General features: G+C 41.2%; 1 protein-coding gene across 4 annotated transcripts in view; it reads right to left on the bottom strand.

Annotated features, from left to right (window-relative positions):
- vti1a (vesicle transport through interaction with t-SNAREs 1A) overlaps window positions 1-25,855 on the bottom strand; it is a 154,219-nt gene that overhangs the window by 58,059 nt on the left and 70,305 nt on the right. For 2 of the 4 annotated variants that reach the window (XM_072667330.1, XM_072667331.1), the window contains 2 exons: window positions 4,615-4,685; window positions 1,210-1,271 (listed from right to left, as the gene is read on the bottom strand). In XM_072667330.1, the coding sequence (XP_072523431.1) occupies window positions 1,210-1,271; window positions 4,615-4,685 (133 nt within the window). Of the gene's footprint in view, window positions 1-1,198; window positions 1,272-4,614; window positions 4,686-25,855 lie in introns of all 4 variants that reach the window. The other 2 variants (XM_072667332.1, XM_072667333.1) reach the window with 1 other exon arrangement.

The raw sequence follows: 25,855 nt of genomic DNA, 5'->3' as shown, positions 1-25,855 counted from the left end.
CTTGACAAAATGGAGACATATGCAGAAATATTGGTTACAGTCTACGTCCTCGACAGCCTCTCTCTCTCCCTCTCCCTCTCTCCCTCTGTCTCCACACCCTGTCCTGATTGTCTACAGCCACTGAAGCATCTATTTCAATTGGCACTTCCTTCCTGGCCCTGGGATTTTAAATTTAGCCGGTGTCATTTACATATTACTCTTAATCAAAAAAGAAAAAAAGAAACAAAACCCTGTCGTCACGGTTCAGGGAGAGGCGCAAAGGCACTTTATAAAATGGAGATGTGACAGACGTTAAAGTAAATTCTGTGTGAGCGTGCTAGCCCCTGTGTGTGTGTGTATGTGTGTGTGTGCGTGTGTATGTAGGTAGAGTGAGAGAGAGAGAGAGAGGGAGAGAGAGAGGGAGAGGGAATGGGAAAGGTAGCATACAGCTGTGTTTATGGGAGAATACATACAAAAGGAAAAAGGTGGGAGCACAGTACTGATTATCCAAAAAATTCTCTTCAGTTTTGAAGTGTAAAATCTGAGTAATCTTTTAAAGCAGACAGTACACTGACTCCGAGTCTGGGATACTAAAGACATACTGCAGTTTAGCCCGCTCTCCATCCACTGCATCTGTGGGATTCATCTGATTACTACACACTACGTCAATAACGGAAAACCACTGATTCAAAAACTAGTAACTCATAACGGAAGTCGACGGGTAGGTGCTAAAACAAACCTCCCATTGACTTCTATTGAAGGTGTATTTCTACTATAACTTAGTACAGGTCAGCTCTTGTCTGTATCATATCATACTATATAATCTATATGATATTATACAGGTTATACGGAGACTACAGAGACTGTAGGTTGAAAATTAAGCAGCAAAAATAGCCCAATTGAAATGTACAGCTACTGTGATGTCATAAAAGCCGATTCACTTAAATACATTCCCCTGTTGAGCAACAGTTTAGCTCCGCCCAAAGTCCATTCAACCTGGACTGTAGGTGTGTGCAGGTAAATAATTGTATGTAGTAATACTGTGTTCTAGATTCTGGAGATCATATTACTATATTATAACCAGGTTATATTAGCACCCCTCCACACATATTCACATTGCTTTTGACCAGTTTTATTTGGTGCAAGTGTGTATGTGTGACGTGCGTGGTGTGGTGTTCACGGACAGCTATTCAGGTATAGAAATAGGGGCAGTCCCTACCTTCCTCTTACCTTCTCAGCATGCCCGTCAGGATCCGCGAGCTTTTGCCCAGGTTAGTGTCGGTCTCTCTCAGCTAGAAAGAGAAGGGAAAAATAAAAGAAAAGCTGTTCACATGGGAGTCTTCGCATCACACCGCATTGTAATCGCATGCATGGGCTGAGAAGAAAGCGAGGAAGATAGGAAGATCATGTTTGGAAAGTATAAGAATTACAGCTCCTAGGTGAAAACACAAAAGGCTGATTATAACTTATGCTAGGCATAATAATAGAAGCCGAAGCATCGTTCTTATATCCAGTTGCGAATTCCTTTTTCATTTTGCCGTTTCATTTCCTCTCGCTTGCTGTCAAAAGACTTTTTTTTTTATTCTCCCAGTACTTTATGTGACTCTCTGAGGGAGATGGAACTGCGACAGCCTTTTCTCTGGAGACAAGAGTGTGTGACTGTGTATGCATGTGTATTTAAGAATGCTGACGCTGCTGTGGAAGAGGAGCCAGCCGATTCGGGCTGTACTCAGATATGTGCTGCAGGAGGCCTTTCCTGCTAAAGCCCTTTTCTCTCCCCTCATGCTCAGCAGGGTGCTTCTTTCTCCTTCACTGTCGCTCTCTGCAAACCAGACTGCACTGTGCAACATTGTGTGTGTGTGTATGTGTGTATGTGTGTGTGTGTTTATGTGTATGTGTTGGTGGCCAGGCTCAGGGACAGATGTGGTTTTGGGCGGGTTTGGGTTCTGGCACCAGCAGCAGCCTGAGAGCCGCCTGATGTCTCTCTCAACGATGGATCCATCCCATGAGAGTTCCCCTGGCTTTTCCCAAAACATCTCTTGCTCTCTCTCGCTCGCTCTCGCTCTCTTTCCCGCGCTCTCATTGTCTCTCTTTCTCTCGCTGCCACATGGTCATTACTGCGCTCGTTCTGAAAAACATGGTGAGTCTGTCCAGAAATCGAGGACATGCACCAAAAAAGGCCTGCAGTTCACTAATATAGCATGCTGAAAAAAAGTTGAAGAGGCCATTTCATGGAAAGATGCATTCCTTACTTTTTTAAATGAAAGAGTTTGGTGTAGCATCTAATTAAAAATGTCAATTCATTTACATACACTATCTATACAAATGTTTGTGGACACCCTTTCTAATGAATGCATTCAGCTACTTTAAGCTAAGTGTGTGCACTTGCACCATGTGCAAGTACGTACACACACAGACACACACAGATCGTCTAGTCTCTGTAGATTGTATTGTCAACAGAATAAGACTCTCTGGATGAGATAAACATGAACCTATTGGCACCATGCCTAATATGGGCGTGGGTTATAGGGGTATAAAGCATCCCAGCATCAAGTTGTGGAGCAGTGGAACTGTGTTCTCTGGAATGATTGTGCTCCATCCAGTGGAAGTTTTATTTATATATATAAGCCTTTTTATTCTGTAAATTTCATCTAAATTGGCTGCAGTTTTTCATCTGGTCAAGTTCCTGACTTGGCACATATGCTAATAAATTAGAAATATTCATAATGATTTTCAAACATCAAGAAATCAAAGGCACTGTAGTAAATAGTGTATACATACAATACAGTTTATAATCGCAACCTAGAATAAAATGAGAATTACTAGATTTTACAAGCATGCAAGACTAGTGCATCTCTTGGGCCTGCGCAAAAATGTGCATGTATGTATGAGCGTCAGCAGGTAGTTAAGAGATCCTCCAAACACCTCTCTGATCGGCTGTCTCTTATGCAAAGAGCAGTTTACAGCCCTTTACATCCAATGTCTTCACATCATGTTTTGCTTTTCTCTGCCCGCACACCACCCCCCCTCCACACACACACACACACTTTTTTTTTGTCCAGCAAAATGCCTTTAAAGTGTGAGAGGCCAGTGGAGGCTCCAGGGAAGGAGTGCTATTCTCCACAGACAGCAGACCTTTGAAAGGAAATGTTTTATTTCCTTTGAAATGGGCAGGCAGCCCAACTGCCATGTTGTGATCTTTAAGCATCCTTCATAAGGAGCCATCAGAAAGACCCCTGACTGAGCACACTCTACCTGGAGGGAGGGGGGGGGGGCGCGACACAGCACTCCCAAACCGAAAGAACAAGGGCAAGGAAGAGTGTGAAAATGTGAAAAAGGGAGAAGGAAAAAAGAAAAGAAATGGCAAATGGTGAAAATTGAGACATTGGCAGAGGGAATGAGGAAAAGCTAGAAAGTTAGAGGAGGAATTTGAGGTGCCACAATTGGCTGACAGTGGCGCTGATAGATATTCCGAGGAATGGCAGAGGACTCTGAAAGTGCCCTGGTGCTCCTGGAGATTATTACAGTGTTAGCCAAGGCTTAACTTAGCCCCATGCCAAATCTGAGCGGTGAGCATTTCTCAGACACAGTTACTGATTTACAGTCTACTGCAGCTTAAATGTCAGCCTGTTAGCATGTCCCAAAGCACTATTTTCAGAGCAATGGAGACACTACTCCAAGTCCTGCTCATGTGGGTAATAACCATGTGTGCCTTTGTGTATGCAATAGTTCTGCACATTATGGACAGGTTATGGACCATATTGTGACTATATTGCTAGCCCATTGCGATACACCTATGTAATATGCTAAAAACACACAAGCACACATTAGATATATTACGGCCACAATAATGAACATTTGTGAATGCCTTGATGCATGTAAACAACCAATGCTCATCTGGGATTGGTCCAGATGCTCACAGTTCATATTAAAACATTTTGCGATTGGTTTGAGGCTCATTTGCATATTGCAAACATCTGTAATATCAAAACTGTGAAGGTCAGTAGCATAGTAATGATCACAGCCTATAATACAGCCACTCGTCTGTGAAGGACCAACAAGTGTGGCCAGAGAATAAATGGCTTTGGACAGAACATGGGCTGTGTGAAGCCCGCTTTGTGGTGAGGAGGTGTTTCCATGACCATTTAGACAAGTCTTACATCATGCATGACTTCACGGCATGGGACAGACTAACTACAAAGACTTCTTATTAGCGCTATGCTTCCTATCAAATACCCTTTTATCTGCGCTGTGCGCTTAATCAATCCATCCAGTGCCATGGCTATGCTAATGCAGAGAGATAGAGATAGAAAGAGAGAGAGAGAGAGAGAGAGAGAGAGAGAGAGAGAGAGAGAGAGAGAGAGAGAGAGAGAGAAGGAGAGGGAGAGGAGGAGGAGGAGAGGGAAAGGAAGGCTGAGATCATGGGTAGGGCATGAACTGGTGATAACTGCCTACACTTGAGAGCACTCCCGCTCTCTTAGCGAGTGTGTGATCTGCAGTGCTTCGTGTCCTAACAAGTTAGCTTCTGATCGCGCCAGCTACTTGCAATCACATGCAATTCCGGGACTAGTTGGTTTGTTTACAATAGACAGGGTGAGCTGAAGGAAAAACACGGATGTGTGTACATAAACTCACCCGATCTCTGGATCTTTGGATCTTCTCACGGTCACTGTGCAGGTTGGATAGGATCTCCTGGCCTATTTGCTCTGTAAGAGACAACAAGAAGAAACGAGTGAGCTTGTAAGAATGGGAGCTGATGTTCATATAGTTGCTCCAGGGCTTTACTGCACAATTCACTTGAATAAAATACCCAGTACACGTAAGGCTTAGCAGTATGGAGTGTGGGGCCTGCAATATGGGAGTCCACAAGAACACTGCAAGCTGTGTTTTCATTTGGAGGTAAGATTTGGAAGATGGTGTGCTCCCGCTTTCCACACTAGAAGATAATCTAGAAGGTCTTACATATTACAGCTATGTGAGTACAGGGCAGGCCACATGCTTAATATTCAAACGAGGCATCTCATATAGAATGGGGGGAAGTGGTGGCTCGGTGGCTAGAGCCCCGGGCTACTGATGACAGGGTTGTGGGTTCGATACCCGGGCTCGGCAAGCTGTCAGTGTCAGACCCTTGAGCAAGGCCCTTCCCCCTTTCTGCTTCCTGGGCGCCGCAGCAATGGCTGTCTGTGTGTTCATATGTGCATTGTGTGTGCTTCACTGGTGTGTATGTGTGTGTTCACTGCACGGATGGGATAAAAGTGGTAGCCAAATTCCATCTGTGTCCAATACAAATGGTAAATATGGTTGTCTTGTCTTGTCTTGTCTTTCTGGGCAGATGAACATGGATGAATAATTCCTTGTTGTGGCAGACAACAATAATTTACTCATAATTTTACTCTGCATTTTAAAACAAGTTCACACTGTAATCCATATATAAAGGTTTGGGTAGCTTAGCTAGTAGAGCATCAGCCTTTTTTTTTTTTGACTTGGCTTGATAAAGTGCAGTGAACATACCATGGATTATTCTTTAATTTTACATGACACAACCTAATCAAACAATTATTGTGACTTTGGACATACACTCTTAAACATAAATGCGCTTCTTTGAGTGATTCCATAGAACCACATTTGCTTCCAAAAGAGTTTGTGTGAGTATAAAGAACCTTTAAACTGGCATCAACTGAAGGTTCATTAGACCTTTTAAAGGTTCTTCACACTCACACATGTAGAGTGGTTTTATCAGTATAGTAGTGGCGTTCCTACCTGGATGGCAAACCAAATCTTAGACCTATCACAATGTCGCTGTTCTGCAAAAACCTTGTATCTCTATTTTTCCTGATTCTCACTTTTTGACATCATTTGAGCCTCACATATTGCCACAATTGTGTGATGGAAGGACAAATAGAAATGTTCCAAAATGGAATAAAATTAAAGTATAAAAAATGTCTTCCTTGTCATTTTGGAGAAACAAGGGTTTTTTGCATCACCATGTTTCCCACTACATCTTCCATTTTGGTAAAATAAAACCAATGGTGCACGGTCACCCCTAATGGCTATATGTGTATCAGTGCAGGTGCAAGCACATAAAGCACTGTGCTTTGTTTAGGAGTGGAGCGATACGGCACACGTTGTATCGTTTAATACGAGCCTCTCAATTCAATATGTGCAAGATTTAAACCATAACAGACTGGTGTGAATAAGTTATTTTAATCTGTTAAAATAGTCTGATTATACTGCAGAGAGTAGAGCAAAACGTGAACATACAGGCCCACAATGAGCACCTACTCTACACAGAAAATCTCTTTATATGGAAACTGACACTCATTATAAGAGTATATTAGCCTGTGGTTAGCCCATTACTATAAAATATTGTACCTTATAATTATGAGCATTCAAATAAACACATGAATTCATCATAAATTTAGTGAACTGCTACACTACTGTTACTGTGTCCAATTAGTAGCTGTAATTCCAATATTCCAGCACCCCTATGACACACCATGCCTTCTATATATCTCGCACTCCTAATTCAAACTAAATTGCTGTGGATGTTCGTACTTCAGAAGACGCCACTACGTATACTGTTATATATGTAGACGCCCATACATAACCTACCAGATCAGTGGCATCGCAAGACTACTGGGAACTGACTATAGCAAAGACCAATATAGAAAGCAAAGACTTTCTGAAAAACTTGGCACAAGACAGCAGTCTTTCTCTTTTGGCTGGGCACAGAGGCCTCAGCACACCATCAATTTCCTACCACTCACATTCACATCTTAACCAAAGGCATTCTGTCAGTGAAACTCAACTGGGATTGCCAGGCAGATGTTGTATTTCTACTTGTTAACATCTGTTTCATGTGCTGGAGCTGGTAAGTGAAAGTTCTAGCTGTGATGTGCTTCAAGGGCAGTGGAGGGAGCCTAATTAGAACCCTGAGCCAAGATGCCTGGGGATCTCCAACTTAAAACTACACTGAAAACTTAAGACTCGCTGCTCACCAACACCGTGCGTTTTAAACTTCCAACATGTCCCAGCATGCATCGTGCGCCCGTGCCTAATCAGCGCATGCAATATTCAGGAAAGCGCTTCCTTCTAAATGCTGCTCATCTGTCACCAATCTAAAGCCATTTACACACACTTAGTGAACATCCACAACAAGGCATATGACAAGCTCGTCAATGGTCACTGTCATGCGCACGTCCCATGGGTCAGAGAAAACAATACACAAAACAAAGCACCAAAATAAATAAATAAATAAATAAAAAGAATCCCCATCTCGTCCTCCTCCTTCTCCTCCTCCTCCTTCTCATCGTCCAAAAAACCCTCCTGCTACAAGAAGACACCACATTAGCGGTTCGGATGGGAGAGGGAGAAAAAAAAAAGAAAAAAAAAAAGAAAAAGAAGCAGAAGTGAAGAATCGTTGCATGGATCAAAGCGAGCCTTTCAAATGCACCAAACAATCGTGAGTAAACAACGCACTCATGGCTGGATTACATTACACAGGTGCAGCATTCAAAGAGCCGGCATGCTGCGCGCCTGTTCAGGGAACACCGCGAAATGGGCTGCATCTGGCAGCTCAGCACTCCCTCATAGTATATAGAGACAGAGAGAGAGAGGGAGAGAGAGGGAGGAAGCCTGAGAGCTAGAGGCCATATTGCTCAGTTCTAATGGCTACAATTTACATAATTTACAATTTGACTTCTCGATTCAATACATTTTAAGATACGGCAATAAATCAATCAATCAATCAATCAATCAATCAATCAATCAAAAATGAGGGCCTTAAGTAAAATGAGCCATAAGTAAACCTTGTGTTGAGGGTTAAGTAAGTAGTAAGTTCGGGAACCTCTGGTTTTGTCTGACGATTTTGTCTGTCGTTCATTAAGAAATGCCAGTTCTGGGGAACTGTGGCAGAAAGATCAAGAAGCCTGGTACAACAGGCCCTTACATCACTGTAAAAGCTGAGAAGAAGTTGAGTGAGTTTAGTTTAGCTAAGTTTAGTAAAGAGGGTGGTGCACTGTTCCACTGTGCAGACGTGCTTACACAGCCATCATCTTCATAAAAGAGCCATAAGAAGGAAACCTCAACAAACCACCACAAAACTCAACGTTTAGAGTATGTCACAGAACATTCAGACAGGTATGTCTGTGGGGAAAAAAGCAACTGCATTTCATGAAAGGTAAACCTCATCACCTGTGAAGCATGGGAGCAATTCTATTGTCAGCACTGCTTCACAGTATAGAGAGATAGATTTTGAATTGAAGGCCCATGGCCACGCAGTAAACGTGCCTCCACCTTCATTAATTTGTAATCAGAGTGGAGACAGATTGAAGGATACCCAGATTAGATAGAGCAGTCAGACAGATATGTGACCGATAGGGCAGATTAAAAGAGTGAGGAGCGGCATTAATAACCATCATAACAGCAGCCAGCCAACAAGGCGCAGACAAACAGTCGCGGCTGTGCGGTGGAAATCTTCTGTAAAGAAAATTAAGCACCGCTATCAGTCTCTGTCCGAAAGAGAAGGCCTTAAAACAAATGAGTGTGACCCACGGAGGCTAGGAACAATGCTGCAATTCTCTCTGAAAGCCAGAAACATGAAGAAAAAGACAGTCCTGTTCAGACGCCACTGCAGATGATGGATGAGACCGACGGTTTAAGGAGACGAGGCACAAATTAAATAATTCTGTCAGCTTGGACACAACAATACAGAAATACACAGCAACAGGAACAGGGATATACACACACACACACACACACACACACACACACACACACACACACACAAATAAATACATATCATCACTGAATGAGCACTACAAATCTTGTATTTCTGAAAGGGTAACTTTACAGAAAAAAGAAACTTGTATTTGGTCAGCAGTCGCTTTCAAATGATGAAAAAAATCAAAACACAGTTGCAATGACAGCAATGATATAATACAGAAAGTGGCAGCAGAACAGAGTGCACTGAGCTTTACTATTCAGCTATTCTACAGTGTCTATGAACACTTAACACTCAATCGGAGTGGCTTCTGATTAGCACTTTCTCTGCTCACACGGACTGACGTGATAGAGAGAGAGTCAAGGTCTTCTCTTTCAGCGTTTCACTCCTAAGCAACCTTTAACTGCAACTGTTCTCACTCATATTAAAGTTAGAGCTCACTTTTATTTACAGAACGAGAACAAAAGTTAATGCATAGCTTCAGCTACAATGATACAAGACATACAGCATGAACATGACCCTTATTTAATTTAATTTATTCAATTCTTGAGATTTGGAAACAAGCAAAATGTACCAGCAAAACAGCAAAGTAACAAAGTAAAAAGTAATTGGTCTAAATCTGTCCTCTGTGAGATGCACACCATTCTGGATGTTAAGTGTTTTAGAAACACCTAATATACCCATGATGTAATCGGAAATTCTTAAATTAGTATTAGCAAGTACAAGCCAGTGCCTACTTCAACACACTATGTAAAATCCACACATCTTCTCAGAGGTATCTCCAATGCATGACAACTGTTAGTTTGAAGATGCTACATTTCTGCATAGCTTTTCCCTCTGTATATATATATATATATATATATATATATATATATATAATAATTGTTTACCTGATTCAACTTCTCTTATGTTGATATATTAATGTTTTGTATTCATGTTGATATAAAACATAAGCTAAAACATTAGCCTCAAGCTAATGTGTGTAAATGTTTGTTCACCCTTTGCCAAATTACTTTTTTTTTTCTTAGCTGGATAAAAAACATGTTTGCAAAGGTGCCCAAAAATTCACATTCACAGTCTTTATGAGGTTTATGAGGTGTGTGCTTATTGTTCCTGTAAAAGATTTAGAGATAAAAAGGGAGTGATCTTTGCTGAGAAGAGATGGACTGACCAAACTGTGGGATGTGAAATCTCTCCTACACTGTTAAAAGTATAAGATCCTTGATAAACATTTTGAGGTTCTTCCATTTGAAATTTCAATTTATAGAAACTTTTTTAGAAAAAAAAGAGGTTCCTTGAAGGTTCCTTAAATCACCTTAAGAGGTTCCTCCAGAGTTTCAAACTGAATAACCTCTTATATAAGTTAGACGTGATCATATACATTTAACAGCATACTAATGGCCATTCCGCAGCATTACATGCTAGAAAACCCCTTCACAACCACACATACCACATTAAAAGCACTAGTTAGCTGAGCTGAGAACAGTGTGCACCTTTACGAGCGTACATGTGAAACGTATGGTATGAAAGCGATCTCTACAAGGCAGAGCCCCTGTGGTTGAAACACTGTAAAACACTTTAATGGCTCCCGCTTCAGTCTCCCCAGTACAGCGCCTAAACATAAATATTTCCAACAGTTAAAGCACGACAAATTGATGTTCCCATTAAGCACACCTCCGCTTCACCGACCCGTTCCCTACTGGACAATTAGCTGTGTACACACCGCCTCCCGCGGGAGAGGAGAGCTGTACAGATCTGCCACTCCGCAACCAGTCTCCTCTTTCTCTCTATCGCTCTGCTTCTCTGATTGTCTGTTTGGGTGAGTCTATATGTTTCACTGTATCCATCTCCCTTTATTAACCCCCCCCACACACACACCCCTTTGTAACATGAGCCGGTGGAGTCCGAGCAGCGCAGGCAGGCAGACGCTGAGTTTGGCTGCAGAAAAACAAACACAGACTTTGAGGAGGAGGATGAGAGATGACTTCCCTTCCCTTCCTGCTGCTCGAGAGCCTTGAGATCCCTCTCTTCCTGCTGCTGAACACAGCAAGCCCCATCTCCCCCAGCCTCCTTCACCCTCCATCCAAGCCTGTGGCCATTATAGTCTCTACTGCACGACACACTGTCCAGCACAAACTAAATGCAACCGCAATCACAAACATCATTTATATATGTATAAATACCTTGGATCATTATCCTGCAGAAAAGGCCATCCTCTTTTCAGATTTAGCTTTTTAACTGATGGTTTGATGATATTTGCATCCAGGATGTGATGGTATTTTGTGGAATTTATGTGTGCAATATTGCCACTGGCAGAAACACAACTCTAGCAAGACAGATACACCTCAATGCTTCACAGTTGGCAATGTGTTCTTTTTTAAAAAATGTAATTTTTTTTTCTTTATTTTTTGGCCAATTGTGGCTGATTTCTATGAATGAGGAAAGACCAAAATACTGGAAAAATAAGGTAGAATTTAAAAAGTAAAAAAAAAATCTGATAAAATCGGACAAAAACTTAGCGAATATGAGTTTTTTGGCTTGTTCTAGCTATTGTGCTTGCACAGATCTCCACATCAGAAACAGACGCCATGTCACGTGAACCAGTGGTCCATGTACCTCATTTACAACGTCTCTGGTCAGATGTAGAGCAGCAGGAATACACAGATAGGATTAGTGCCTACCTATTAAGCCCATGAGAAACCCGTTAGAATGTCAAAAATAAATTAATGAATAAATTAAAAACTTATGTTTCAGTTTTAATTATTCATACACAACTATGTGTGTAAACATCCTAATAACAGCATGTATTTTCCAAAATCAGTTAACTAGCTACCGTTCAATAGTTCATATAGCAGTCATTGTTGATTTGTTTATGCAGCAGAATATGAATGTGTCACACAAATGTCAGTTGCTATTTGCCTTTCCGAAAAGTTTTTTGGCCGCCCCCTAGTCAGTTCACTATGTGGCAAATTGTATATAGTGAATAGTCTGTGGATTTGCTAATTAAGGGCTGAGATATCGTCAAAAATACTGAGCCTTTAATCATGTTTTAGATTTTTTTGTGTTATGGAAGACACGGTAAATGTGCTTAAAAAATAAAATCCAGACTGTCTGTGATCAAAGCCGCCAGGCCACAACACTGAACAGTTATGAACGATGACCAGTGACAAAAACAAAAAGCTCCCACACAAACTACCCGGGAAACGTTCTTCATACAGGCTTGACTTTTTTTTTCAGCTTGGACATATTTAATGAACTGCTAATTAATCATCACACAATTAAATGAAGACTGTGACATTTCCTGAACTCTGAGAATAGCTGTGAAAACAAGGAAAGAGGGGGGGAAAAAAAGGGAAAAAACAGTGTGCCCACGATCATGACTTGTTGCTCATAATGATATAAAATATTCCTCTCCCGTTTAAGGCCCTATTAACAATTTAAATGACCTTAACGCTAAGCTTCTCCACAGCCTTGCTCTCGCTAAAGATCCTCATCCCTAAGGTCCATTTAACAAGCCTATTACTCAAATCTATAACAGCAGCATCATTACTGATGGGCTGTTTTTAATTCAGCCTCTTAATCTGCTTACTGACCAGCATTTAGAGAGGAGACCCACGCTCCTAAAGATCTATATTTTATTACCAATGGAAATCTCGGCATAAATCCTGATACACTCAGAACGGAAGACAGTTGAGCAGGGGAACTCGTACGGAATTGTTGTGCTTTTTCCTTCCCATTTATTTCACTTAGGGCTGCACAGACATGGAATGGGCCAATAACGATAACCAATAATGAACACCTTGTTGTGGGCCATACAGATAGCAATAAAAGTAATCATTTTACCTTCTGCATTTTAAAAAGGCCCCAATATAATCCATACTATTGGCTGTAATTCCGACATGTAACCGATAATAAGAGTTTTTTCCAATTATCAGCTAATAATATATGGCTCAACAATATATTGTACAGTCCTGATTTAACTTCAAGCCTAATAATCTCATGCATCTTTCATTCCTGTCTTTCTGTCCACCTGGCTGTCCCACAACAGTCTGCGCGCCACTCTCTGTCCACTTCACTGTCAGTGTTGCTGGCTAGGTCCATCTGCCTTTGAGTCTTTTGCCTGTAGAAGGATCAAATCACCCTGGACATCCTGGAGGTCTGAATGTCACTCATTTTCATCCCTCTTTTCCTGCCAGCCGGTGGCAGCAGGGAGAGAGGGAGCGAAACACACCAGGGAAGAGTGAACCGCCACCTCTCTCGCTCCCTTTCTCTCTCTCCGTGTTGCCTCATCCCTCCATCCGTCCGTCCATCCCCCCTCGGTGGACACGTATAATTGGACACATCATCAATTTTACAGCAGCTGTTTGAGTGCGAGTCCTCTCTGAGTTGTATGAAGCCCTCTCTCAGTCCCCGGAGCTGAAAGGGTACAAGCCCTGACACAGGCTCACTCCCAGGCCCTGCTCTGCTCTTTATTATAGAGCTGCAGACACTTTTTGAAGGTTACCACACAAACTTCGAGCTGGACACAATCCACAGACAGCCAAACGAGAGCAAAAGTGCCCAAGGGAAGAGTCAAGGTAGGCCTGACAGTAGGCTTCTTCTCTCTCTCTCTCTCTCTCGCTCTCTCTCTCTCTCTCTTTCTCACACATACACACACACATACAGACATGTGGATTTTTGGGGGTCAGCTATTCCTCTATCCAGTGACAGAATGCTGATGACACTTTAATTAGTGTGCTGTTAAAAAAAGTGGAGATTTTACATCACTGTGTTCATTAAAACATCTGCAAAGCTCTGCTCATGCGAGTCTAGTATTATTTAAAGTTATCAACAACACCTGGTTTGGTAAATCAGTGCTTAACGCATTTAAATCAGGTGAGCTGGTCATGGAATTGAACAAATTCCTGGGGGCATCTAGGAGACATTTGAAACCAAGCTTTGTTCTTCATTCAAGCTCACAAGATAACTACTGTTTTTCAAAATGAGAAATTGGTCATATTTGTACTGTATTTTTATGCCTGCATCAGTTTTCATTTTGACAAAGTTCTTACATAATTTATGCAAAGATCTTCTGCACAATATTGAATATATATACATATGCATGTCCTTACAAACATTGGTACTGATTATTTTCATCTACAACAGCATCTGTCAAGAGGTGGGATATATTAGGCAGTAAGTAAACGGTCAGTTCTTGGTGATGTGTTGATAGCAGGATAATGGGCAAGCATAAGAATCTGAGCCACTCTGACCAGGGCCAAACTGTACTGGCTAGACTGGGTCAACTGGAGCAACTTCAAAACATTAGGCAGGTCTTGTGGGGTGTTATGCAGTGGTCAGTAGCTACCAAAAGTGGTCCAAGAAAAGACAACCGGTGAAACGGTGATAGGCATCTAAGGCTCACTGATATGATCCATGGAAGGCCAATCTCCCAACTCTTCCCTGATATCAGAACAAGTTCTTGAGAGATCTTAAGAAGTCCACGCCTGGAATGGTCTGATCTGTTGTGGCGCAACGGACAACACCTCTAACTGTCAGTGAGCTACCACACCATGTGGGAGACTAGGGCTCGAATACCCAGTCTGAGCGTCAATTAAAAGTCATACATTTAAATGACTTCATATTAGGCCGGTGGTGCTAATGCTAATGTCATTTCAATTGGTCAATTCAGTGTTTTATATATAACATTAAAACATTTTTGAAAAACTGCCAACTAACAGTTTCTCATTTCTCAAATCTCATATTCCCATAGCAACATTGTCTGCAAATCTGCGACAATCAGACAATGTTGTTCTAGCGCTGTTCTAGCACCATAAAAGTTGCTTTTCTCATTGCACGGGTTTTGTGTGGGTGTACGCCACAGAATTCACTATTCCTATATTATTTCCTTTCCCTCTCAGTGGCTGTAAAACAGCACCATTTTAAAGCATATAAAGAAGTGTGAGTGAGTGAGCGCTAGCCAAGCTAAACTACACCCTCAGTTTAAGCGTTGAAGACACTGTAAAAGCAACAGCATCACACGCACAAGCACTAAAGACAAGAGGAAGACTATGTAAAGAGACAGCGAGAGACAGCAAAAGAGAAAGAAAGAGAGAGAGAGGGAGCTCGAGAATGAGAATAAGAGAGAGATAAAAAGTTAGACAGAAAGGACCGAAGCCTATGTATGGGTGGGTGTGTGCGTATGTAAAAGCGCTGGGTAATCAGGCCTCATTTCTGTGGGCTTTCTTCACTGGCTGGCCACACTGTTTTATTCATCGCCTGAGCCCTGACCCTGCCACACTCCTGTTCAGACAAATCACTTCTGATTAAGACAAATCTTTATTAGCTAGTCACTCAACTTCCCCCATTCATCATCCACTCTCTCCCTCTCCTCCCTTCTCAACACACACGCAGCAGTGCTCGCCCGCTCCTTTAAAGGCCTGATTACCGACAATTGGTGGATGTGGAGATGTGAGGCTCTCTTATGGGTGATAAGACACAGGTTTAATGGGTATGAATGACCATGGCGGCAAGAGAGCGAGCTGTAATAGAACCATTTGTTTAAGCAGGAGGAAGGAGGGAGAAAATGAACGTCGCTGCCCTCTCCTTTTAGCCACCCCCCCTTAGCCCCCTGGCTGCACTGGTAATAGGCCCACTGCTATTGATGAGACAGAGTTGCTCCTCAGTCGAGCGCTCAATGAGGACGGATGAGAGGCGGTGGCATGTTAAAGAGCCGCTCTAACAGTTATAAATTACTCACAAAGCAAAAATACAAGTGGAAACCTCCCAAACTCAGACACAGATCAAAAGATAAGGGGCTGATCTTGAGAACGAGAAATACAAAGAATACCAAGCAACGTTTCCTCTAAGCCAGGGCTGCCCAGTCGTACTCTCGGAAATCTGCAGCGTTTACTTCAGGTGTGTTAGGTTAGGGTTGGACTTAAACACTACAAGGTCAGTAGATCTCAAAAAGCAGGTGCCTTATTGCTTCAGGCTGTGACTAACAGCAGTTTATTACACCTCTGTCACCATGGCGCAGACATAAAAACAAATGATCAGACGTGTTTTGGGCTTAAAACAGCCAATATCTGAACCAGTCCAATATGCACTTTATTAGCACTCACTTATGCAATTATCTAATTAGCCAATCATGTGGTAGCAGAGCAACGTATAAAATCATGTACATATAGTCAAGCAATAATGTTCACATCAACCATTAGAACCATCTCAGAGCACGGCTCTGATTGTTGGTCCTGGATTTTCACCACAACAGTCTCTTTTATTCATAGAATCTTGGAATGAAAAAAATGACTTTGCAGTTCTATAGACTGAAATGACTTCTTGGTGAAAGAGGCTAGCAGAGAACGTCCAGACTGGTTCGAGCGCCAGTGGTGCCAACACATTCCTTCAATAGGTTCAGTGTCCTATTCTGTTGGCAATACTTCTGTACAGGGACTAGACAAGCTGTGTGTTCGCATTCCCAAGTGTGTGTCAGCAATGAATGCAAGTAGTTCAATGCATTTGTTAGAAGGGGTGTCCACAAACATTTGGACATATAGTGTATGTACCTCAAAATTTAGAAACTGCTTTAAAAACACAGTTCAAACTGTAACGCTCCGTGCTCAACATGGGTTTTCTCCCAGCAAATTGCAAAGACTTAATCAACCAGTATTACTGAAGCATCCAAATGAAAACTAATAGACTTTAGAGCTGCTTGTGATTGCCTCACTTACAAATGTACAGGCAGACTAGTGGTTTCAGGTTCCTCATTAAACAGCCACAGCCTTCCATGGGCCACTGGACAACCATACATCTACTGTACCCGTGCTGGTCAATCCACCGCCCCAAATCAAATAGACCACATTCATTAATTTCGCACCTCCAGTAAAGGGAATGATTTGTGTTTGGAGATTAGGGCCTCGCTGATGGGAAATGTGCATCAAACGTGACCGAGCGCAATTAAAACCCGCGTACACCGTCAACCGACTACAATAATATTGATGCATGTGTCACTATATTTTCCTGTGCACCCCCCCCTCCCCCCTTCACCATAAACAGAACTAGTTTATTAAAGAGATGCTCCGCAGTGGTCTGTCCAAAATGTGTTTCTTCTTTGACTGTGTACAAGCATGGCAATCAAACATGAACAACAAAACACAACTGCATCTACTTCGCATGTCACACGCGCACTCACACACAAACACACGCATTAAAAAAAAAAAAAAAAAAAAAAAAAAAAAAACCTTCCTCGCTTCTTTGTCACCCAACAGGATCACATCAGAATACTTCAGGCCCGCAGTCGGCATTCTTTAGCTGACAATGTCACGGACTCAGATGAAAAGAGGCCTTATCAAATACAACATGAATACAGAATACACTCCTCTGTGCTGTAATCCATACACACACACATACATACACTACTGGGCTGAAGAATGCCAACCAATGAAATCAAACTGCAGCAATCTCACGGCTGATAAATAAAAAAAATAAAATAAAAAAAAAAAGTTTTTTTTCTGAAAACACAGAAAGAACAGAGACAAAGAGAGAGAGAGAGAGAGAGAGAGAGAGAGAGAGAGGAGAGAGACAGAATAGGGGACTACAGGAAAGACAGCTAAGGGGGAGGTCTACTCTTAAAATCAGCTCAGTTCCTCCTAATCACACGCTGCACATCATTTCCCAGGCTCCGGGTAACTTCACACGGCGCGCAAAGTAGGGAGCACCCGCGCGCTAGACTGCAGGAAAAACTTGACGTTCCTCAGCCGTCTTTTAAACAGTTTAGGAACGTTAATAATCCCATTACTGTTGATTAAAGGCTTTAGCATCTCTAATCAGAAAGTTGACAGGCAGATCAAAGCGCCAAACACAAATTTTGCCTTTTAATTATCTGTACAACACCACACCTCAGGCTGTTCTTCCCAGCCTATCTCCTAAAAAACCTCAGCCACAGACGAAGCAGAGATCTAACACTTCTTAACAGTTCATTATCCAATAAGACATGAACAAAAAAAAAAAAAACATTCACGGCTTAAAAGCTATCTTCACAATTAGCGAAGACCTGGGGGAACCCTGCAGTCCTGTGTGTGTTGTAGGACTCCAAATTGAAACACCTTAATTATGTTTGTCAAAAAACGGACGCGCCATCACCCTCATTTGCATGTTTTGACAGCGGCCCCCTATGAAAACTCAATGAGAATTTAGCACATTTCAACACCTACTGATTGTACTGCTGTTTTTTTCCCCTTTTTTTAATAACCAAACCAACGCATTAATTTGAAGTTTGTATGAGCACTTCTCTTTCTCCAGTCCTCCATAACAAAGAACAATAGGAATGCGCAGTCCTGGACAGTATTTGAAGAGTCGTCTCATGTTACGTGTCTAAAAACAGAACTAATTTGCGTGTGCAGTTAAGCATGGTAACAAAAGCTGTGCTTTACCACGCCACTATTATGGAGAACGCGTTGCTGTTCCATGTTCCACGCTGCACAGAGTACAAGTACAAGACCAGGAACATATTGGACATGAGCAGTCTACAAGAAGGCAATCCTCCATGCATGTTACCTCCTGCACAAAAAACAACAGAAGTCTAATGAGGGAGCTGTGCGGGGTCCGCCTACACTCATATATTACTAAATCTTCCACGTGGGAGTTATTCAAGACCAGGTGAAGGTATCTGACCTCCTGGAGAACAAATGATGAGCATTAGTTTACCCTTTAAACCCTAAAGGCCTATATGTGGGCCCATACTTCATTCCCTTACCCTCAGATGACATATGTTCCATATTAGTTTCACTGCGGGTGAATCATTTATGGTAGTCACAGAATAAAAGGTGTTAAAATAACAAAAAAGAAAAGGTCTACGGTTCAAGGGCTTAAATTGTACCAGCTTCAGGATAATCATTTTCTATAGCATAGACTCCTTCGATCATACAACAGCACTCTGTATAATTCTACACTGAACGGCATTCAATAAAACCCAGCATCCTTGTGGGACACCAGCTCATTAATTGTTTTTTTCTTCTGAAATCTAAGCTATTGAGATTATGCCGCTTTTGTTGGAGTAACTGTCTCTACTGGCCAGATAAGGCTCTCTACAAGATTTTGGAGCACTGCTGTGATGATCAGTGAAGTCAGGATGTTGGATGATCAGCACCCCTCCTCATCCCTAACTCATCCTAAAAGTTTTGAATGGAGCTCCATCATTCCAGAGAACTCCACTGCTCTATAGCTCAATGCTTTATAGCCAATATGTTCGTGTTTATCTGCTCCAGAGAGTCCTATTCTATTGCCAGTGCATCTGCACAGGGACTAGACATCTGTGTCAGGAATGGGCGCAACCTAAATTGACTGAATGCATTCATCCGATGGGGAATCCACAAACATTAGGACATGTAGTGTATTTCAGATCATGCAAATGAGGAGTTTCTGATCTCCAATCCTCTCACATGTACAATAATCTTCAAAATACTATACACTCTTGAATATGAAGATTCCTCAAAGGGTTCTTTGAGTGAGGCTATAGAAGAACCACTTTTGGCTCTAGAACAAAAAATCTATTACAAATATGGTTCTGTCTGGAACCAAAAGTGGTTCTTCCATAGAATCGCTCAGAGAACCATGTGAAGCACCTTTATTTTTAAGAGTCTATAATGCAACTGGATTTACTAATACACAACTTAATAGGCACTATTATGTAACAGTAATGAGAGGTTGTTGACCGTTATGTCTTGTAGAGTGGCTAGTCTTCAAGTAGCCTGTTATGTTAGGTGACCAACGTCCTTGAGCTCATGCCTGCTCCATCCTTTCTTTGTATATTAACCTCAAAGAGGACAAAATATCCACATATTCTTTAATGGCATATTATACAGCTTTTGTAACAACACTTGGGGCCAAGACTGATAAACTGTACCAATACCAACCGTACCTTGCCGTAGTTGAATAAGGAGAGTTCAATAAATTGACGTTACATACCAGGAACCCCAAACACAGTTGTCTCTTCAGTAAAAAACACACATGGCACAACCAAAACAGACCAATTACAAACCCCCAAAACTGTTAAACAACAGTCTTGGTCTGGTATATAATGCAACAGCCACTTCTGGTGGTAAGAATATGGTGGTGTTGATTCTTTTTGTTAAGTTATCTGAGACAGTCCTTGCCACAATTGTACACCATTCACACTGAAGGACAGCACATCACAGCCAAGCTCTGCTGGTTATCGGAAGACGGGTTGCTACACGAAGCAGGCCCTGTGACTGCAGCTTTGCCTGAGGCCTGGTACTGGGAACAGGGAGTCAAAAGTGGGGCATGACCAAGCGAAAGCCGGGAAACTGAGCAGGTAAATTACAAATGTTCTTGTTACAGGGCCAAAAATAACGCTATGTGATGCGTACATACTAGGCTATGTGGCTTCTGTGTGAGCTGCCACGGTGCTTCACAGTAAACCAGCCAATCAGAGCAGCTCATCAAATTTTTCACAAGCCCTCCATTAAAGGAAAATCAGTATGTTGTATAGGGACAAAAATCACAGGGTTCTAAATAGGTGTGTAAAACCACATGTGGGAATTGTTTATCTTGAACATGGTAAGATTACTTACTATGTGGACTTTGGTATCTACACCCTTCACTGCAGTACAGTTTAAATGTATTTTTACACTGTTTGTACAGAACCATAGATATTTATTTAGGGGGAATAAAAAAATAAAAAATAAAAAAAAAACATAAGTACCACAGTGTAAACATGTACAAAATTACTTATTACAAATGTACAGTACATAATTATTTGCCAAAATAAATTGCATGGCTAAATCTTCTCTATGATGGAGAACTACCTGTACATGGTTATTTTAAAAAAGTCATAGAAATACTATGCAACTATTTAGCACCTTTTTGCTTAGACGGTAGTGTACTTAGACGGTACTGTTCTAGCAGTGTAATTCTAATATTTAGTGGTTGCTGTCATTACCCGTTCTAATTTGTTTGCCTTTACATTATGTAAACCTACAATCTACAAGCAATCCTGTGATTTTTAGGGTAAACGCATTGCAGAATTGTAATAGAACTGTTTTATCTATTACAATTCTGCAATGCGTTTACCCTACAAATCACAGAAATCACTGTAAGAATCACTGTAAAGGCAAACAAAGTAGAAGTAAATACAAAAATACTCAAATACTCAATCCAGCATTTTTTACTTGCACTGGGTACAGCCTTAGTGCTGTCTCTAATTCACATGACTTTCCTTTCCAGCTTCCATCTCTGACACATAATTGTGAAACTTCTCTGTGTGTTCCCTTACCTGAACAGGCTCTGATTCATAGGCTGTGTCTGATAAGAGACTGTATCAGATCTGTGAGAAGTCTGACAAGTCTGCTGTTACTGCAGAGCAGGATGGAATCTGCGGTCTTCTGAGTGCTATTCCAGATGGGATGGGATGAGCAGCACCTCTTTACTCTTCTCTCACTCACTTCTTTCACACCATCAAACCCTACTAACTGCACTTACAGCAACAAGAGAGATCTTAGTACATGCCTGGTACACACTGTGATCCAGAACACGTTTATTTACAACTTGACTGTTGCTGTTCGGGAAATGCTCCAGGGAGCTTGTAGTCAAACCCTCAAGAGTATGGACTAATCTGAGTGTTGAGAGACTTGCTGCGATATCCAGTGTGATCGCTGAGTCTTAAAAACCAATAAAAGTCTTCACAAATAAAATAGATAAATAAATAAACTGGGAAGGAACAACAACAACAAAAAAAAAAAAACACATCTCCAGCGAGTCCTCTCATTACTGCTCACAAAGGCAATCCTAATCCAGTCAAAATGAGTGAAAAATCAGCAAAAATTATTCCTCTCTCCATTTATATCTAGCTAAATGCATCAGTGGCGCGCCAATGATATGTAAAATATGTATACTCTCAAAACAAACAAACATTCTCCGGGGAAATAGGACTGTCTGCGGTAATTTAGTTAAAGCGGAAACGGAGGGCGTGAAAGCAAGACATCAAACATGAGTGTGAATGGGAAGCAAGCGGCGCAGTGCTACACTGTGCTGTTAGAGAGTCGTAGCACTGACAGATTCTGACAGTTTCAAACACTTAAAGATTCTCCCAACTCCAACTTTGAATTCATTAATACTCATGAGCCAAGGATTTGTCTCCTAACACTGGGAAAGTGGTCTGGTTGAACGTGTTTACCAATCAGCCTAAATAGAGCAGGGGGCAAAACGGCCCCCTCTTGCTGAAAAAACGTCATGAAGAATTTGGATGCAGTCTTAAAAAAGTAATAAGACAAACCAAGAGCTTTACTGATATGACGAGTATACATGTAAATGTGAGGCTGGGGTGTACCTGTTGTGGTATATTCGGCCTGGGTGATAGAGCAGCGCTTCAGAGGTGATCAGCAAATGTAACTGACAGACAAATAGAGAGGACGAATTTCAACAGATTGTTGAATAATATTTAATAATACATGCTTTACTCCCTTAACTGTAATAACATTGGTTAACTGAGCAATGAGAGTTCAGTGCATGGAGGTGACATATCGTGAACTTTAAGAACTGTTGTCTCCTCCTTCAAAAGCAGGACCTCTTAGAGAAGGGCTGACTGGAGGAAGCACCACTGCGGGTATCTGCACAGGGTGGCTAGGGGACCACAGCGGTGCACGGTAGCCAGTAAAGCAAGCATGTGCTAGGCTAAAAGCTAATCCAGCTGACCAGGCTACAGTCTCTACAGGTATCTAACTGCACTGCAGCGAGAAGACACAGCGAGGACACTAAGACTACACGGTAAGACTTGAGAACAATTACAAAAATCACAATTTTTTTGATACAGAGCTATGCTATGCGGCTCCTGTGAGGCATCTCGAGGCCATAAACCAGCCCACTGGACTACATGATATTTGGGGGGAAAGGGGGGAAAAAACACAAACCCAGATATTTTGTTGTTCAGCGATGTGTGCTTCTGGTAGATATATGCCACGGAAAATGAGAGCAACAAAAATGGTTCGTTTGTATATGCAGCATTTTTTGAAGACGTTATTTGACGTTGTACATCCTGTAATGCGACTACTGCGCACATTGCGATGATTATGCTGAAACTATATATATTGCGCTGCCCTAGTTCAGCCATAGTTAGACCAGAGACGTTTTAAGACACACAGATTGCCATACTTTCAAGAAAATTTTAAATAAACCCTTTTTGGTGTGATCAAACCCCTTTTTTAGTATTGTAATGTCTCTTTTAAAGAGCTTTCAATCGTAAAGATGGACCATTTAACCAGACAAAGAAACATTTAAAGCACTTAAATGATTCTTTGAGTTTTATAGCTGTATATATAACACTAGAATAACCTATTCTATATGCTGACTGAAAAGTATGGCAGAAGTTAAAGATATAATACTCATTTTTAAAGACAGACCCCCCCCCAATTACAAATGCTATTATACATTACATTTAGAACATCTATATATACTTACATGTATTATCTTACACATGCAGCATTTTCATGGCAATACTACAAATTCTTGTAGAGCTTAAGTCATATACGAGACATTTAAACGACCTACTCGCAGTACACAATAAACCGTTTTGTGATTGGTTGAGGGGGGTCAGGGTTGCATTTTAAAACCCTTTGCAATATCAGACATGGGCACATCCCTAGGGTTATGACTACATCATCTAGGCTCTCCATATATGGCCTTGGTCACTCTGGGTCAGTAAGATGTTCTGTTCTGTTGCTCTGCTTGTTGTTCTCCTTCTTTTCTATACTGTTTTTAATTCAAAGGTGCCCATCACTTTTTTCTTCCCATGACAGAGAAGACCATGCTTATGACTGCCAGAACACTGTGGCTTTGTGCCCACTCACAACACAAGTTTGTCTCTTTCTTTGTGTTAATACCAACACACTTCCCATCTCTAGTGAAAGCCAAATAATAACACTATTATAAGAGGGAGATGAGGCATGGAGGCAGCGTACAAAAGAGAAACGCATCATGCGCCTCATTTAACAATGACCATGGCCAGCCTGATGAAGAGAGATTATTGTCAGCAGCTAGTGTGAAAAAAAACAAAACACAACATAGCATCAGCACGGCGAGCACCACTATACTTCACAGCGTGTGTGTGTGTGTGCTTGTCTGCTTGTGTTCCACACCCTGGGAGAACAGGTTAGAAGGACACCTAAAGTCAAGGCGCTGAACTGCATTCTTGGGAAAAAAGAAAAAAGGGACCAAAGATTCAGTATGCCAGAGCCAAAACATGCTCTAAAAGACACCACACTTTTTGTTTTATAATGAAACAGCGTTCTCCAAGATCTGAGAGTAAAGGCATATCCACATGTAATAGCAGTGCTGAGAATTTCACTACTGTTCTGGCAAAACTGAACTTACTTAGCTTCCATCTTTGAACATTTGGCCTGGTCTGATGTCCAGATAGGACCCCCAACAGAACAATACAACTCATCTATCTTGTGTCTAAGATAATAAAAAATACTGGAAGACACCCTTCAGTCGATGTCCATATTTGGTGGGTAGAGTCTCATGGTTCTTAATTATGCCCAATTATCTTTTTCACTTTTTGATATAATTTGAATCAGGCAGTTGCACTTTATTTTGTGTCAAATTTCCTGATAAATGGACAGAATGGATAGAAATTAGGGCTGCACAATATTGGGAAAAACTGACATTGCAAACACAAGAATTTTAGCAGATTTCACTAAATTAATCCATCGCTGTGATATTAAAAAAGCATTCCATGTATCCAACATTAATTTACATTGGTACACTAAATTATACTGGGTAGATATAACCTGCCTCTGGTAAATATGCCATGGAAAATGAAAGCAGCATGGATTTTCCTTTTGTATCAAAGAGCAAAAACGGAATTTGCCTTACATGACACTGCACATCCTGCAATAAATGTTGCACATGCTCGTGCTGAAACGATATACTGTGCAGCCTTAATAGAAAAGCTCCAAAATGACTTGGAATGAAATCTTTTTACATTGACTTTTATCAGATTTTTTACATTTTCTGTAAAACAGTAGTTTAAATATGAATATTCACAATCCAACAGCTATCAATAGTTATTAAGCAATTGTCCGTTTTCTCTGTTCTGTAACTAATTCAAATAGGACCAGCCTGAGTGCGAGACCATACTTGGACAGATTGTTTTCCAGACTCATCCGGATGTCTTTGCATCAGTTATTGTACCATATAATTAACCAATTGCTGAGTTGTGTGTACAAGTCACAGAATTCACTCCTATATTAGTTAAATCTCGCACATGGTAGCTGCAACATGGCACCATTTTGCAACGGACAGCTGACAGAGCTAGCCAGGCTAAAGTACAGCCTCCACACGACGGGGTGAGTCATGGTCTAAGCCTCTTCAGAGAAAAAATAAGAGTTGTTCATATCTCACCATAGAAATTCTGAAAAGTCAGCTTACTTGGAGGCTTTAATGTATAGATTCATTTAAAATGCACTTTAGATGTTTATAAATAAAAAAAAATAAAAAAAAATGTGTTTCGGATTCATAGTGCTGCTATTTGCTGCTCTACCACATGGTCAAACAATGTTCCACACAGCCTAGGCGAGGCAGTTTCACTGGTCATATTTATTTTGAGGCAGGTATTTTAATGCATTTAGGAGGGAAAGCCCATTTGGCTCAAACATAGGACTGTTTTGGATTCCTTGCACAGATGTTTTAGCAACTGTTACAACTGGCCCCTCCGTCTGTTACAATTAACCCCACCTATGCACACTCTTCTCTTACTACTGAATTGATCAAAAAGGGCTTTAGGCGGTGGAAAAGTTTACATTGTGTAAAATGGTCTTCATCTTGCTCAAACACTTTTAAATGATTAAGTAAAAAAAACAAAAAAAACAAACCCCATTTAAATGTTGCAATAAAAAAGTAATGCAAAAGTAAGGCATTAATTACACTATAAATAAAAAAAAAGGTTAGCCAGTTTATCCTCAATAAAATACTGGTAACAAAGACTTGAACTGGTTTGCTTCAACTGAAATCAATACTTGGAGTGGACGAAAGCACAGTAGAATAACCCCTCAGATGAACAAAAGCAACACTGTTCATCAGCTTCTGCCCTGTTCCACGTTTTACAGTGTAGAGAATGATCCGATTACGTTTTTTATATGCAGTCAGACTGCAGAACCG

Source organism: Salminus brasiliensis, chromosome 22 (assembly GCF_030463535.1).
Source record: "Salminus brasiliensis chromosome 22, fSalBra1.hap2, whole genome shotgun sequence".
NCBI classification, from domain to species: domain Eukaryota; kingdom Metazoa; phylum Chordata; class Actinopteri; order Characiformes; family Bryconidae; genus Salminus; species Salminus brasiliensis.
This window is presented reverse-complemented; position numbering and strand designations above follow the sequence as displayed.